Source organism: Pan paniscus, chromosome 7 (assembly GCF_029289425.2).
Source record: "Pan paniscus chromosome 7, NHGRI_mPanPan1-v2.0_pri, whole genome shotgun sequence".
Lineage (NCBI taxonomy): Eukaryota > Metazoa > Chordata > Mammalia > Primates > Hominidae > Pan > Pan paniscus.
Genome location: NC_073256.2, coordinates 34,109,518 through 34,127,144, shown reverse-complemented (window position 1 = coordinate 34,127,144; position 17,627 = coordinate 34,109,518). Strand labels below are relative to the sequence as shown.

The 17,627-nt window shown below is 35.4% G+C and overlaps 1 protein-coding gene across 2 annotated transcripts in view; it reads right to left on the bottom strand.

The window, feature by feature from the left end:
* TUSC3 (tumor suppressor candidate 3) overlaps nucleotides 1-17,627 on the bottom strand; it is a 219,867-nt gene that overhangs the window by 103,102 nt on the left and 99,138 nt on the right. For both annotated transcript variants that reach the window (XM_034965678.3, XM_034965679.3), the window contains exons 3-4: nucleotides 11,131-11,248; nucleotides 2,357-2,497 (exon numbers count right to left, since the gene is read on the bottom strand). In XM_034965678.3, the coding sequence (XP_034821569.1) occupies nucleotides 2,357-2,497; nucleotides 11,131-11,248 (259 nt within the window). The remainder of the gene's footprint in view (nucleotides 1-2,356; nucleotides 2,498-11,130; nucleotides 11,249-17,627) is intronic.

Below are 17,627 nucleotides of genomic sequence, written 5' to 3'. Positions count from 1 at the left end.
GCACTACTTTCATTCTGCCATAAGATATATGGCTTAAGACATAATGGCTATGTAAAACGACTTTGCACTTCCCTGATGACTAACAATGCTGAGCATCTTTTCATGTGCTTATCGGCTATTTGTATATTTTCCATGAAGAAATGCCCATTCAGATCTTTTGCCCATTTTGAATTGGGTTTTCTCTTTTTAAGTTGTAAGAGTCATGTGTATATATATATAGACAAACTAGCTGTGAGTATCTTATAGAAAAATTATTTGCAAATATTTTCCCCCATTCTGTGTGCTACTTTTTTGATGGTATCCTTTAAAACATGAAGACTGTAGTATAGTATAGTTTTTACTACTTACTATATCCACATAGACAGCTTATTAATTACAAAGGAGGACCAAAAAACAGTAATTATACCATGAAAAAATGGGAAACATCTTGATCAGATATTTGAAATTCGTATCATCAGTGAAGGACAGATGGACATTACGTGCCTATAGAGGTGATTAAAACAAAACAGGACCTATGTAATATTATACTCAAGGATGCGTGAGCAGAAGTCAATCATGAACAAAGATGAGGCAGATCAAATGAGGATCACTCTATTTAAAAAGTAGCAAAGGACTATATTCTTCAAAGTGTCAATGTTTTTAAAGAGAAAAGATAGGCTACAGAAATATTCCGGATTAAAAGAAGCTTACAAGACATGACAATTAAATGAAATATCTAACCCTAGACCAAATCTTGTACTGAAGGTGGACAATGTAAAGGGTATTAGGTTACTTGACAAAATTGTAATATGGGTAGTGGTAGCTCAAATAAAAGTATTATGTAAATGTAAACCTATGAAGTTGATAACTGCTTTGCTTATTTCTTTCAAAATGCAATTCACCCTAATTTTTTTCAGAAAGAAAAAATTGTGCGTATGTGTCTGCGTGTGTGGAGAGAGGTAAAGAGACATGGGGGTACAAAGCAGATGGAATAAAATGTTAACAATAGGTGAACCTAAGTAAAGGGTATACATTGGCATTATTTGTACTGTTTTCATTTCTAAAACATTTTAGAAATTGTTTCCACATATAGTTTTATGGGTTTTTTTTTTTTTACAAAAGTTTATCGACTAAATGCGTAAGTCTGCTAGGGAGACAGGTTAGAATAAGTTCTGATTAAAATTTAGTATTTCTTATAAGGAAACAATAGTACCCTTTCAATATTACTCTTAATGTCTTGCACCAACTAAATGATACATTGCATAACAAAATATTTGCCAAATCATTAAAAAATGACAAGAATTAGGAAATAAGTTTAGTCACCAAAATGTCATTAAAACCAATGATATAATTTTACAATGACAGTGGTACCATGTGGGCAATTACCACCTTGACTCAGAACAAACGTGTTTATATCTTATAGTAAAAATTAACGCTTCTGTATTACTGCCTGCATGAACGTACTTTTACAATAACTGGCTCCAATTGTTTACTGTCAAAAGTAGTTGTGAAAATAGAGAAAAAATGGTCATAAAATCTCCAAGTAAGTATGAACTACCATCACCATTTAGGTTCATTTCCTTCCATAATAAATTGTCTATGTCAATCTATACTCATATTTGCACTTTATGAAAAACTAATAGATCATACTATTAATTAATACTATTTTTCTAACCTACTTTGAAATGTTTTACACCTTGAGCTTCATTCTAGGTAAAATATTCTTGTAAATCATTTTTTGGCTATGCCATAGTATATTTACTTATTCTTATTTTTAGACATTTGATTTATATTCAATTTTTCCCAATAAAATGAATATTATTTTCAAAATTTCTATGGATAAAAATTTAAATCATCCTTGATTGCATCCTTAGGTTAAATTCCAAGAAGCGGAATTGTTAAGTTAAATTACATACAGACATGACACATGCTATTAGTATGGTTACACCAATTTATAGTCCCAAAAGCAGTAAATCTGAGTAGACATTTTTCCACATAGCTTTAAGGTGGGTATTAACCTTTTCTGTTTGCCCAAAAGATAGATAAAAATTATATATCTTGCTTTTTAATTAGAATTTCCTTGATTACTACCACTGAAACGTTTTAAATGTTTTTTAGCCTCTGAAATTACCTTGTGCTTAACTGCTGTATTTTTAATGGCTTTTAAAATATCAGTGAACCATTATCTTAAAAAGCATCTGAATTCAGCTAATAGTCCAAGTTCCACTTATCATTTGCAGTAATCGAACACAGTTTTCTCTATGCAAGGAGAAACAACCACAGACAAATTAAAAAGTATTACTGTGGCCTTATTAAAATGCTCCATAAAAACAAACTAACCAGCCTATTATTAAAACTGTGAGGAATAAAAACATACATGAACATCCGTTCTGTCAGCAATCCACTTTGCTAGTTGTTCAGCTGCAAATCCAATTCTTTGGAGGTCAAAAGTATCAGCTCTCTTAGGTCTGCCTTTTGGAGGAAAATGCATGAATGTAGGAGCAGAGTTCATGTTGAGCTGTAAAACATGAGAAAAAAATACTAAATATAGGATCATCTTATCATTAATCCAATATTTTACACTTTTTCTGTAGAAATTTGGGGAAAACAGCATTTATTATGAAAATCCAAGTGGTTTTCCAGAGGTAAATTTCTGTTTTGTCTTAATTCACTACTGGATGAAAAAGAACTCGTAAATTTGACTAAGTTATCTGAATCCTCACATTTAACATACATCATTCAAATTATGCATTATATTCTGTATATTTTATAAGTCATTTCATTCTTTTTCTTTCTTGAATTCTATAATTAGGGTAAAAAAAGTGACTGAAAGTGCAAAGTAGAAATATAGCAGTTTGGCAGTACACGAATTATTTTACTTCTTAAGCAGTTATTTTTAAAAAGTACTGGAATTTGTTTTTAAAAAATAGGCATATTATGGAATTAATTTCCAACAAGTTATAAGTAGATTGAATTCCCTACTACAAATGTAAAGACTTTACTTTTTTGTAATGATGAAGACTATGAAAGAGAAACCAACATTTCTGCTCTTAAGTTAAATTTACCAGAGAATGAAGAAGAAATCCTCAATTAACACTTTTTCTGCTCAACTGCTCTATTAACTCAACTGTGTTAAATTGATTATATTTCAGAAATATTTTCTACAGGTAATTTCCATTTGAAAAGTATACTAAACAGAACACTACCCTCGTATAAACGGTGCTTATTTAACAATATCTAAAAACATATATTAGGTTAATTTGCAGTAAGGAATAAACTACAAATATATATATTTGTATATATGTGTATATATATTGTATGTATGTGTATATATATATTGTATTTGTGTGTGTGTGTGTGTGTATATATATATATATATATATACACACATACACGAATTAAATTTCTGTTGCCCAGGAATTATAAAAAAAAGTTTTAAAATGAAAGGCCAAGAGATTTTTCAGCCCTTGACTTGCAATACAGTTCAGTATTTTCTAATAATGAAAACAAAAATCAATATATAAATATACATTAGATCACAGTTGATATCAAGCAAACGATACAACAGTAAAAGCTTAGCTCCCCATAACAACAAAGTTTAATAACCAAGTACACTCAAGACCAAAACAGGTCTTGCCCTACAAATGAACTCTGACTACAGCAATCATATTTACAAGACAACTCCAAATCATTTGACAGAGCTTCACACAACTTAGCACAAACAAGCAGAATACCCAAAAGAAATGGCTCTGTATCAAAAATTTCTCATTTTTAGTACTGCAAATGCAATCAAATTTCCATTATTTACCTCCATGTTATCTACATTAGTGCTCTTCAAACACTATTGCTAAAGATTAAGAGTTGGTCCATGTTTGCTATGGTTTGAATGTTTGTCCCCGCCAAAACTCACGTTGAAAATCTAATTGCCACTGTAGCAATATTAAGACGTGGAACCTTTAGGAGGTGATTAGGCTATGAGGGCTCCACTCTCATGGGTGGGATGAGTGCTATTATAAAAGTGCAAGTTGAGCCTGCTCTTGATTCTCTCTCACACTGTCCCCTCCTGCCATGTGATGATGCAGCAAGAAGTGCCTGGCAAGATGCCGGCAGCTAAATATTTAAATATTGGACTTTCAGCCTCTAGCACTATGGGAAACAAGTATCTGTTCATTATACTTATCCAGTCTCAGGTATTCCGTTACAGCAGCCCAAAATGGACTAAGACAAACACTGGTCTCAGAGGCACTGGGTGCTGCTACAACAAATACCTGAAAAGGTGAAATGGTTTTGGAACCAGATAATAGGTAGAGACTGAAAGAATCTGGAAGAGCATACTAGAAAAAGCCTAGATTGCCATAAACGGAGCACTGAGGGTGATTCTGGAGAGGGCTCAGAAGAAGAGGGGAGGTGCAAGGAAAGTCTACAACTTCTTATTTAAGTGGTTATGATCAGAATGCTGGTAAGAAATATGGACAGTAAAAGCCATTCTGATGAGGTCTCAGACGGAAATGAGAAACAGGTATTGAAATCTGGAAAAAAAGACCATCCTTCTTACAAACTGCAAAGAACTTAGCTGAAGTGTGTCTGTGTCCTAGGACTTTATAAAATGCAGAACTTAAAAGCAATCAACGATATTTGGTAGAAGAGATATCTAAGCAGCAAAACATTCTGGATGCAGTATGGCTTACTTGAAATGCATATAATAAAATAGAAGACAAAAAATGATTTAAAGACACAATTTATAATTAAAAGGGAAGCAAAACATAAAGATCTGGAAAACTCTCAGCCTGGCTACGTAAACAATAAAAAACATGTTCAGGAGAGAATATGAAGAATGTGGCCTAAGGACTATTTATAAGGAGATTAGCAGAGATGGAAAGGAAGCCAGGTATTACTCATCAAGACAATGGGAGAAAGACCCTGAAGGCATTTCAGAGCTCTTTGGGGGAAAACCTGGGGTATCTATGGGACCTCAAAGCTCACTGTTCACAGCCACTTGGGGTGTCCACTCCCTGCATTCTACTGTAGTGCTCCTCAGCTGCCCTCACCATGGATCAAGTAGGCTCAAGTGTTGCTCAACCCACTACTGTGGAGGGTGCAAGCCATGAGCCTTGGCAGCATTCTGGGCACTAGCTCTGCACGTGCCCAGAATGTAAGAGCTGAGGAGGTATGTCTTCCTTCACCTAGATTTCAAAGGACTTTGCAGAGAGCCCAAGAGCCCTGATGAAGACTTGTTGCAGAGGCAGAGCCGTTTTAAAGAATCCCCCTTAGTGGATCTACAGCAGCAGGGCCTCTGCTGAAATCCCAAACTATAGAGCCAATGGCATGCAACACCAGCCTGGAAGAGCTGCTGCGTGGGCTTGGGCCTGGCAAAGCTATAGAGGTGGGTGGGGCTGCCCAAGGCCTTGAGGGTTCAATCTCTGCCCCAGTGTGCCCAGATGATGGGACGTGGAATGAAAAAAAAATAATCTCCAGCTTTCAGATGTAATACTGTTTTCCCAATCAGTTTTTGGACTTACTTGGAGCCAGTTACCCCTTTTTCTTTTCTTGCCTATTTCTCCCTTTTGGAAGGCAATGTCTATTCAATGCCTGTTCTACCATTTTATTTTAGAAGTAGTTAATTTGTTTGATTTCAGATACACAGCTGGAGGGGAATTTGCCTCAGGATGAATCATGTCCTGAGTCTCATCTATATCTGATTTTCTTAAGACTTTGGACTTTGCAATTTTGAGTTGGTACTAGAATGAGTTCAGACTTTTGGCAGTATTGGGACAAAATGAATGTATTCTGAGTGTGAGAAAGACGTGAGTTTGGTAGGGTTGGGGCGGAATATGATGGTTTGAATGTTTTTTACTCATTGTTTGAATGCAAAACATTCAAACCATCATATTCTGCCTCTGCCCACCCCACAAACTCCTGTTGAATAAATTAGCCAGTCTCAGGTACTCTGTTGTAACAGAACAAAATGAACTAAGACAATGCTTAAGCAGTTAGCCCTTCCAAAGGGATTCCTAGGTAATCTTTTCATCGTTTCTTTCCTTTATCTTCATTCCTTTACCACAACTTTTAATTATTTCTACAGAATTTAGATTTAACCAACTTATGCAAAAATAAGGTGGTTTGGAGAAGAAGGAAGGCTACACACCAGTATTATTGCTAATGTTATGTAATAGTAATAAGAACTATTTAGCATATATTTATCCATCAGGCATAGAGCTAAACAGCTACATATATTAGTGTTAGCAGTGGTGAATCCCTAGGGGTCTGCAGCAACTTGATTCTTGCCTCCTCAAAGGAAAGAATTCATCTGAGGGTTATAAAGCAGAGTTAGAGACTGAAGCAAGTTTTAGAGCAGGAGTGACGTTTATTTAAAAGTTTTGGAGCAGGAATAGAAGGAAGTGCACTTGGAGGAAGTCCAGGTGGGCAACGTCGAGACATCAAAGTGCACTGTTTGGACTTTGACTTGGAGTTTCATACACTGGCATGACCCCAGGGTTTGTCTCTTCTCCCTTGATTTTTCCCTTTGGGTGGGCTATGTGCCTGCACAGTGGCTTGCCAGCACTTGGGAGGGGCCGTATGCACAGTGTGTTTACTGAAGTTGTGCACATGCTCATTTGAGGCATTTTTCCCTTACTAGTGGAGTGTTCCCCGAGGAAGGTCATGTAACAGATAAATGCCGCCATTTTGTCTCTTGGTGCGCATGCTTGAGCCTACTCACTTAAGTCCTAAGATCTTAGCAGGAAGCTGCTAATCACCATCTTCAGGTGTTTTCTATTTAATGGGAGAATGCCTTTCCTAGCAGCCAGCTGCAACCAATTATTATTTTAGCAAGACAGTTTAACAACCACCTGATCATCACATGATGGTCACCTGACATCCTGGGGTGAGGGACCCTCTCCTGCCCTGCTCATGTCTGCATAGCTACCTACTCTAAAGCTAACATCTTATTTTAATCTTCCCAACAGTTTTATGAGAAAGGTACTATTATTTTCCCTCTCTTACAGATGAGTAGAGGCATATAAAAATAAAGTGATTTACCAAAGGTCACACAGCAATGAAGAAGTAAAGATGGAAGATGAACTCAGGTTTTCTGACTCTAGACACTTCATTACCAGGATATCATAATACCTTCTGAACTCTATCTCCATTTAATGAAAACTATTTTATTTATTTTATTTTTTTTCAGATGTTGTCTTGCTGTGTCACCCAGGCTGGAGTGCAATGGCACGATCTCGGCTCACTGCAACCTCAATATCCTGGGTTGAAGCAATTCTCCTGCCTCAGCCTCCCCAGTAGCTGGGATTACAGACATGTGCCATCACACCTGGCTAATTTTTGTATTTTTAGTAGAGACGGGGGTTTCACCACGTTTGCCAGGCTTTAACAATATTTTTTTCATAAACCTTTTTTAATAAGTTCATTAGAAGACTGATTTGTAAACACAAGCTCCTGCGATGCAGTGTAAACATCAAACAGATTATAACATACAACATGTATATATAACATATATAAAAAATATATCTCTAATGTATCTAATAAGTGTGATATGGCCCTGTACATCAGGAGTCTATCTTATTCCATTCTCCCAGCAGTGGGCTTCCATGTAATGGACATTTAGCAACGTTCCTTAAACTGAACAAAGCACATAGTTACCAGTTCCTTTCTTCCCTGTGCTTCTCCCATTCCATACTTTGTTCATGTTTGTTTCTCTCATGGATATACGAGAGACGTCTATAGCAACCATGTAAATACAAAATTATAAAGCTGAAAGTCCCCATCTTCCTCACTCCCCACATGAAAACTATCAGAAAATCCATACTAAGGCCTAATGTTCTAAAACTTTAGAGGTTCTTAAAAACTCATAGAATTCAGTCTTTTTTCTTAATTAAAATGCCCAATTCCCCAGGGCTACCCACAGCAGAGCACAACATAGACCTGTTTCCTGGATGAGAGCTCCTTCTAACACACCATATTCATTAACCCACTAGCCTATCATCAGATACCTAGCCTCAGCCATTCCTATGGGAATCACATATAATTGAAGTTACTTCCCCAGTGAGTCCCCAACAACCTAGAAATTACCAAGTTTCTGCACTTGTTATTAATATTATCTTCAGACACCACATTACTGCTACAAGTGCTTTAAAACATCAATTCAGAGACAGTACTTCAGCAAAATATGATTTAATAGTCAGTTGAAAAAAATAAGCATTAAAAATCTTTTAGTGTTTCTCAAGTGAAGCAAAACATATACTTCTCCACTTCTGTAGATGAAAATTCCTCATAAAACTCATTAACTGCTATAACTTTTACACATTTCTGCATTTTAAAATGAAAATTCTTGTTGCTAAGCCAAAGGCTAGATTTTGGGAAAGACAAGGCAGTTCTATACCAGGATTCCTGCTGAATCAAAATTAACCTGAGGAAATGTTTCAATTAAAAACAACTGACATCAACTCTTATACGCTAAACTTTAGAATAATTATGTCTAAAGCATACAAAAGAATTTAATGATTATATGTAACCATTTATTTATATGATTATATACCAGCAGCCTACATTCAGTACTCAACACAAAGATAATAATATCATAGAAGTTTTTTAAAAATATATGAATTAACTGCCAACATTTTAAAGAGAGAAATTTCATATAAAATTTTTTATTTAGGTCTTTTCTTGAGAGAGATCTAGCTACATGTGGCCTACATTTCTTCTACAGAGCTGATGCTGAGCTGCGCCTCTCCCACTGAGGTCAAGCAAATCCTCTCTCCAATCTGCTGTAGTCCCCACCCACACCATACTGCTTCCTCAACAATGACACCAAGGATCAGATGCATGGTGTTCTGGCAATTTTGTTTCTTACAGTAGTTAAGAAATAAAAGTATTTTGAAAAAGTGAAAAATGAGTGTTTCTGTTAAGGATTTTTAAAAAGACATACCAAGAAAGGCATTGTTTTAATAAAAATAGGAGAAAGCATATTTGTAAAAGTAAATAAGATGTTTAATACACTAAGTATGTACTTAGTACATTAGGTATCATAACAAAACAGATAATGTATTATCAACAAAAACAGCATAACAAAGATACAATGAAACTAAACTAACCCAACTCCCTGTCTTCATTTAGTCCACAAGTCTAGTCATGTAAGATATTTGGGCCTCAAGACTGTGCTCTAGCAGTCTTGTTGGATCTAGAAGACTGTTTGCCAATATGATAGAGAGGATTCCAGTATACATTGAATAGCACTTCTATCTGATGATCTCTAAGGCCAATTATCCTGAGATTCTATAGAGATCTATTACTTATATGAAATAATATTTGGTTCTTACAGTACTCCAATTTTCCTTTATAAGTTTATTTGAAATTACATATTTATATGTTTTATTATGATACTATTATTACTATTATCATTAGCTCCCTAATCTGTAAGCTGCTTATAGAGGAGAACTATGTATGCTGTTCTTGCCAAATTTATTGCTCCTATAGAATAGGCACTATAGGAGCAAAACTATTTGCTGAATAGATGAATATAAAGAAACATTCTAAAAAGGCAAAATAAATTTGGAGGAAATAAGTGAAGAACACTAACAGAAAAAGAATGTTGAAGGCAAAAAGAGAGAATTTATTTAACTAGAAACTGGCCAGAAGAAATAATCAGGATGCAAATAAGTAAAAATGTTCACTAATGGTGATATACAATTAGTAGGCTACATTCTTTACAGAACTGCATGCTTTTCCATGACCTGGTAAGCATTATACCAAAGAGTATCACATGTGAGATAGACCAAGATACCCAAAAAGATCAACCCCGGAACTGCAATAAGTTTTGCATTTTAAATGGATTGATCACATAGTAAAAACATTTTAAAAATAATAATGAACTGCAGGGTAACAGCATGATTAAGGCTAGGGCTCTGGGAGCCACACAGTTGAGTTCAAATTCTAGTTACACATTACACTAACTTTGTGACCTTGGACAAGCAACAATTTCTGCATTCCTTATTTCCTCACCTATGAAATGGAGCCAGTAACAACATTTCTCTCACTGTGAAGCTAGATGAAATAATACATAAGTTGAACAGTGCCTGGACATAAGCTCTCGATGTCAACAATGATGATGATACAACCATGACGACATCGATGATAATGAGCGTTCCAATCGCAAGTCTAATACCTTGCTCTATAGAGAATACTGGGTAAATAAGCTTATTAGTTTCTTGAGTTGCTACAACAGAAAATTCCAGAATAGGTGACTTAAAGAAGAGAAATTTATTTTTCACAGTTCTGAAGACTCAAAGTCCAAGAGGAAGGTGCCGGCAGAGTTGGTTTCAGGTGAGGCTCCTCTTCCTGGCCTGTGACCATCTTCTCGCTGTGTTCTAACATGCCCCTTTTCTCTGTGTACATGCACTCCTGCTCCCGATTCCTCGTCTTATATGGACATCAGTCCCTTTGGACTAGGGTTCCACCTTTATGACCTCATTTAACTTTAATTACTTCCTTCAAGTCCCTATCTTCAAATACAGTCACGCCAGAAGCTATGGCTTCAACTTATGAATTTGGGGAAATATAATTCAGTCCATAACAGAGAGAAAATACTTGTCAATAAATATTTAATCCTCTATATGTAAAATTCTATCTGCCACATTGGAAAAAATAACAGTTAAGTAAAACTTGCAATAAATTTTATATAAAATGTCACAAATCTGTGCAAAATACTATCTATAATACACTACCACCTATAATTAAATGCCAGAATAAGACCAATGCATGTAAACTGCCACTGCATGCTGAAAAAACACATTTCCTCTATGTTGCAAAAGTTAAAATGAATTTATCATAATGGCAAAAACCTGTACAATGATAAAAATAAGTTTAGCCATAATTATGTTAATCACATCACAAAATGTATTATAACTACTTATTGTATTAACTTATTGAATGAATTGTATTTGTGTGTGTGTGTGTGTGTGTGTGTGTGTGTAAAAGTCTTGCTCTGTCCCCCACCTGGAATGCAGCGGCACAATCTCGGCTCACTGCAACCTCCGCCTCCCAGGTTCAGACGATGAATGAATTGTATTTTCATGTGACAAACAAAAATGTATCGACCACAAACAACTATGTTAAATATATGAATACGATATAACTCTTTACCTGCTGAAAAACGTCTGTCCCCTCATCATAGTCCACCATACTGAAGAAGAGCTTGTTACAAAAAGCAGATGAATAGCGCCAGGAGTTCGCCAATATTTGATATTCTTCATTAGCTTGCCTGATAAGAATAATGGGCCATAGTAGAAACACATCAGTACTGAAGCATCTACAAAGCAGTTATTAAAACAGACAACCCTAGGACAAGCACTGGCCAGTTTTTGTATAGACTGTAAGAAAAGCATAGTTTTTAAAATGTTTTTTTTAAAAAAAGGATTCTCTGACATGAAAATTACATAAAATTCAAATTCTGATGTTCATAACTACAGTTTTATTGCAACACAGCCACATTTATTCATTTACATAATGCTTATGTGCTATAAGGGCAAAGTTGTAACAACAAGACAGCAACTACATGTATCACAAAGCCTAGCCCTTTAAATAAAAATTTTGCCAACTCTTACTCTAAGGAATTAAAAACATTTTGCAGCATTCCCTATACACATAAGTTAAATATTCCAATAATGTTTAGTAAAATGCAAAGACCAATTTTTAAGAATATCTGCAACTTAGTTTAACAGAAAAACAAAATTAATAGTTTTAAAATTTTAAATACTTATACTCCACCTTATTCATTCCATTTATCTAAAAATGCATTTACATTCAAACCAACAGTAAGCAAAGATTTCTCTTTGTAGCTAAACCAGATGCCACAAACATTCCTTCTCTAAGATGATATTTGTTTCTACTTTGAACACATTTTTATTAGATATTTTGCTAATTTTCCAGATGATTAAACTTTATGTAGGAATAGAGAAGAAACAGAAAAAATGGCATTTATAGGAGGATGTAAATGCAGTAATAGAAATAAGAAGCAACAAGTTATTGCTAAAACATTTTTAAAAAATAAAATTGCTTCTTCAGTATGGTTGACTGTTCTCTGGAGTTTATCTCCTCCCTCTCCCCAATATGAAAATAAAGAAATAAAAAGGTACAACCTAACAATAACAAAAGGACTTGGAGCAGAGTCAGCAGCAGAAAGAGTTCCACAAATATCTGAAAAACTGAAAGCTGGTGAAAAGTTTTGAGAGGAAGTTAGACTCTCAAAGGAGATTACAGTGCAATAAGAAGCTAGAAAAACATTAGATTCAGAAGCAGCAGAGTCTGGAGATTTAAAAAAAAACATGAAGCTAAAAACAGATGTCATAATTAAACTTTTTTTTTTTTTTTTTTTTTTTGAGACGGAGTCTTGCTCTGTCGCCGAGGCTGGAGTGCAGTGGCGCGATCTCGGCTCACTGCAAGCTCCGCCTCCCAGGATCATGCCATTCTCCTGCCTCAGCCTCCCGAGTAGCTGGGACTACAGGCGCCCACCACCAAGCCCGGCTAATTTTTTCTATTTTTAGCAGAGACGGGGTTTCACCGTGTTAGCTAGGATGGTCTCGATCTCCTGACCTCGTGATCCGCCCGCCTCGGCCTCCCAAAGTGCTGGGATTACAGGCGTGAGCCACCGCGCCCGGCTAAACTTCTTAATACTCAATAGTAGACCAAACTTCTGCACCCTCCCCAACCAGTCCCAATGTTAGCCTTCATCCCCCCCCAACGAAAAAAACATGTATTTGAGGAAAACCTTATGTGATTTCTTAAAAACTTCCCAAAACAAACAGACTCTAAAAGAACGATCAGAAAACATGAAAATGAAAGTGTAACTGTAACTAACATACTTATAAAAATTCTGTCAGAAAAGATATTGTATTTATCAAGAACTGTGCAGGATCTGAGATTTTACCACATATATAATGCAAGCTAACGACCTAGCCTGTTACTGTTTCACGGATGCTGGCAGAAGACATGAGACTCCTGGGTCAGAGAAAAGGTACTTTATTAGTTCATTTTCATTAGTTCTCTATCCCCCAAGTCTCACACGGTAACACAAAGGGCTCTTCATGGACTCCTGCACATACAGGTGACTGTTACAGGAGAGAAACACCGGGTTTAAAGGAATTACTGTTTTTATGGTAAGTGATAACAAGATGATGCTTTGTTCAACGGGAGATGTCTTTTTTTTTTTTTTTTTGACACAGAGTCTTGCTCTGTCACCCAGGCTGGAGTGCAATGGCGCGATCTCGGCTCACTGCAAGCTCCGCCTCCTGGGTTCACACCATTCTCCTGCCTCAGCCTCCCGAGTAGCTGGGACTACAGGCGTGTGCCACCTCGCCCAGATAATTTTTTGTATTTTTAGTAGAAACAGGGTTTCACCGTCTCAGCCAGGATGGTCTCGATCTCCTGACCTCGTGATCCGCCGGCCTCAGCCTCTCAAAGTGCTGGGATTACAGGCGTGAGCCACCGCGCCCAGCCAACGTCTTATTCCTTAAGGCTTGTCACCACACATACAACCCTCAGAGTCTGCCCACGTCTAGTCAGGCCTTTGTATTCTCGACATACCCAGTGAGAACATGCAGACTGCTTTGTTCATGGGTATTCACATGAAGGAAAAAACAAAAACAATATCATATAAAAAAGGAATAAAGATAGTAAAAGAGAAAGCACTTATATAGATTTCAAATATGACTGCCCAAATAAAACACCAATGTTAGAAGACAGAGTCGAATAAAATTCACAGAACAAAAACAACATAGGTGGAATATATGACAGAAGGAGAAGGATCTAGAGATATAATCCAGTAAGTCCTTTTTCAAACAGGCATCACAGAAATAGAGGAGAAGTGAAACAGAGAAAATGGTATTTCTGTAAACAATACAATTAAAGGAGATTAAGTCTTCAAATTAAAATCATTTCCCAGTTATGAATAAGAGGAATGAGAAAAGAACAACCTGGAGAGATACTGGGATATACCAAAACACTATGGATAAAAAGAAGATCCTAAAAGTTCTCAGAGAAAAAAGTTTCCTAAACAAGCGCAATCAATGAGATTGGGAATGGACTGATCATTAGCAACACTAGATACCGGCAAATAGAAGAATTCCTTCAGAATATTATTTTCTATTTAAAATTGCACGTTGAGACAAATAATCAAGTTTGAAATAAACATGTTCATGGAAATGTAAGGAATCTGAAATTCACCCCCACATTCTTAGAAAATTACCTTAAATATAATTGATAGAAAAGGTAGTGTGAATGAAAAACTAAGAAAACTTAAGACTATGATAGAGCACTGTAAGAGAGGAAAAAAGGCAACTAGAAATGCAGTGAGTGAGGTAGCACGGGGAGAAGATGTAAAGAAGCTGTAGTCTGTGAAGCTATGATGCAACCAATACAAACTAGAACAGGAATTTTAGACTTCAAGATGAAAAGAATAGATTCTAAGTAATCATTAGAATCAGAAACAGCTAGAACATATTAAATCTATAGTAAGAAAACCGTATTTATTCCCACAACAGGAAAAATAAAAACAAAAAAATGAACATAAGAGACAAGGTTCAAATATGCAGCTTATTAAAATGTATCATAATTTTGATCAACTGGTGATTAGAAAGATTATTTAAATATATTCTTTTGAGCGGGTCAGGGGTTATCAACAATGGCACTGTAGAAAAGGAATCATAATGATAACCTACTACTTTGCCATTGATGCTATTTATGCAGAAATAATGTAAATGCTGTTTATTCCCTTTTAACTTTCTAAATCAATCTATAAGCAGAACTCAAATGTAGTAATTATGGTTATAGTATGGAATGTACATATTATGAACTATGACAATATAGAAGGATAGCCAACAGAATTTGGTAGGTAAAAGAGAAGAAGAAGAGGTAATGGGGAAGAATATGCGTGCTCATCTTTATATCACAATGCGGGAATCAAAAAACATCATCCATAGGTAATGAACAAAAAACACAAAGATGTTATTTAGTGTTACAGTGATAAACAAAAGAATAAAAAAAAAGCAATGAAAGGTGAGATGAGTTCAATCTTCACCTATCATAACACGAATGTAAAGATAAGTTTACTGTATAAAATGTTGTTAGAAGAATAACATTTATAGCTATTTTTTAAAAACAGAAGAAAAAAATCACAAAGCAGAAACATTCTCTGCTAGGATCATCTCTGGCCTAGCCTACCTGTGTGCAAATCAGATGAGTGCAAGGGCCTCTTTTGCAGTTCTTTTTTATAAACAAGAAGGACATAACATTGTTTTGATTAAAATATGATGTTTTAAGAGGGTTAAATATGAACAGTACTATAATCTAAAAACTTTTAACATAATACAAGTATTGAATACTAAAATGTAATTTTAAAAAATTAAAAAATAAAAAGTGATAAAGTAATGGGGAGTCAAAGAGCATGAATTCAATTTGCCTTCAAACTCTGTATTCCATATTACTCTACTTTTTCCGATTTAATGTCCCAATAACCAATTTGTAGATTCTAGCCTCTATTCTAAAGTCCAAAAATGTTCCCCACTACGTACATAATGAAGATAATGGGAAGAATAAAAGTCAAAAACCTCCATACCTTGGCCACAACTTACATAATCTATGTCTTTATAAAAATACCACACTCAAATGGTCTGTGTTTCACGAACATACTACGTCCATTCTTAACCACGTGCATGAAATACTTCACTTAGAATGTCCTCCCTTCTTTCAGAAGCTTGCTCAAAAACTGCCTCTCTTTCGGAAGTCACTTCAAATCTCTATACCTACGATGCTTGTTGATGCAAATGTCTGAAACAGAAATTCTCAGCGACTGTGTAGCACTACTGATTTTATGCATAGCTGTTCTTATTACATATTGATTGTCCAATGGCTAGGATCTAGTACAGAAGTGGCATTTAATAAAGGTATAATGATACTGATGATGAATAATATAGTTTCATAGCCAGTCACTATATCATAAATACCCTAAAGCTAAGTTTACCACATTAGAATTTCTGAATTCTAGAGAGTCTACAACTCATTTAGTCAGATTTATGTCACTGGATAATGTCTCTTTTAAGGCAGATTTCCTTTACTTTAGTTATGGTGTTGAGGGGAAGAAAAAATGAAATTTTACATCTGTGTACTATCACAAACATATGCTGTTTGTCAAAGGAATAGTGTTCATGACTCAAAGGTTACAATGACTAAATCATCATGTGATATCCTATTAGTAATGACAATTTCATAACAAATGTTGAATCCAGATCTTAATCATCAGTGAAATTTATACTCAACATTTTCATATGTGCTGCAATAATAAAGAAGTATACCTCACAGTCTCCACCTTTAAGAGGTTAGAGTAAAGAATAGATACTCACTCTAGTACATAAATAAGGTATATATATTTTAAAGAGGAATGTAGATTGTAGGTGCTATACAGCATACAGAGGATGAGATAATAGTGAGCTGGAACAGTTCGACAAAGTATGAATGTAAAAAAAATTGGAAAATAATGGCGGTATGTCTGGAAGGACTGCACTTACAACAAACAAGGACAGGGAGAGAAAAGTAAGGTAATAGAAACAGTATAAACAAAGACTACGCTGTCTGGAATGTGTATTCTGTGTTCAAGTAATAGAATGTAAGCTTCAGCATAGAAAATAAACTCTGGAAGTGGTAGAAAGATAAACAGGACCCAGCTTTTATTCTGTAAATAGTAAACAAGTGTTTCTGAAGTAAGTAGATTATGCAAAATACTATTTGAGAATGCTGTATCTCACAACAATATGTATGATATACTGGAGGAGAAGAAAATGAAGGTTTGGAACCCACTTTCAATGTTGCTATAATGGCCTGGCTGGGAAAACATATGAGACTATTAAAATATTATGTAAATGAAGATGTGACCTATTTCACATAAATTCTCCATTGCAACCTAGCAAGCCATAGCATCCAGCAAAATTTTCTAGACAATATACTTAGGAATAGCTCTGGCTAGAATAAAGAATTCCACAGAAGCTAAAGCAAATTACATTTTCTTGACTCAAATACAATACTTGGAGAAAATTTAATACTGACAAGGCAAATGGGGGCTTTTTTCTGCTGCGTGTAATTCAGTAGAAACAGGGTCAGTAAACAGATCGGTATGTCAATACAAATAAATAAATGAGCCCGAGGAATATGTATTTTAATATTAATGATAACTCTTCAGAGTACAAAAGATTCGTTAGAAAAAAAAAATGTGCCCCAATAACAAAGACCCTATGCTTACTTACCCCCATTATCCCTTATGCGCCCTCCATATCCCAACTTCTTAATGTTTAATAGGGGACAGAGAAAACCTAACTAATGACAGATAAAGAAATTCAGAGGATCCTTGCATATGTTTCTGTCAGCTTGGACTGATGAGCAAAATGACACATTACGAAACCTTATTAGCACACTTCTGACCTCACTACCATCTGAAATGGCAAGTTAAAAACCACAAATACTCCAAGCACTTAACTAAAATGACTACATTTCCAACACTATTAACTGAAAAATATTTTGTTGTAGTAGTTCACAGTAATAGTAAAGGCCTAACTTCATGAATGTAGTGAACGCCATAAATTCTAATATATACT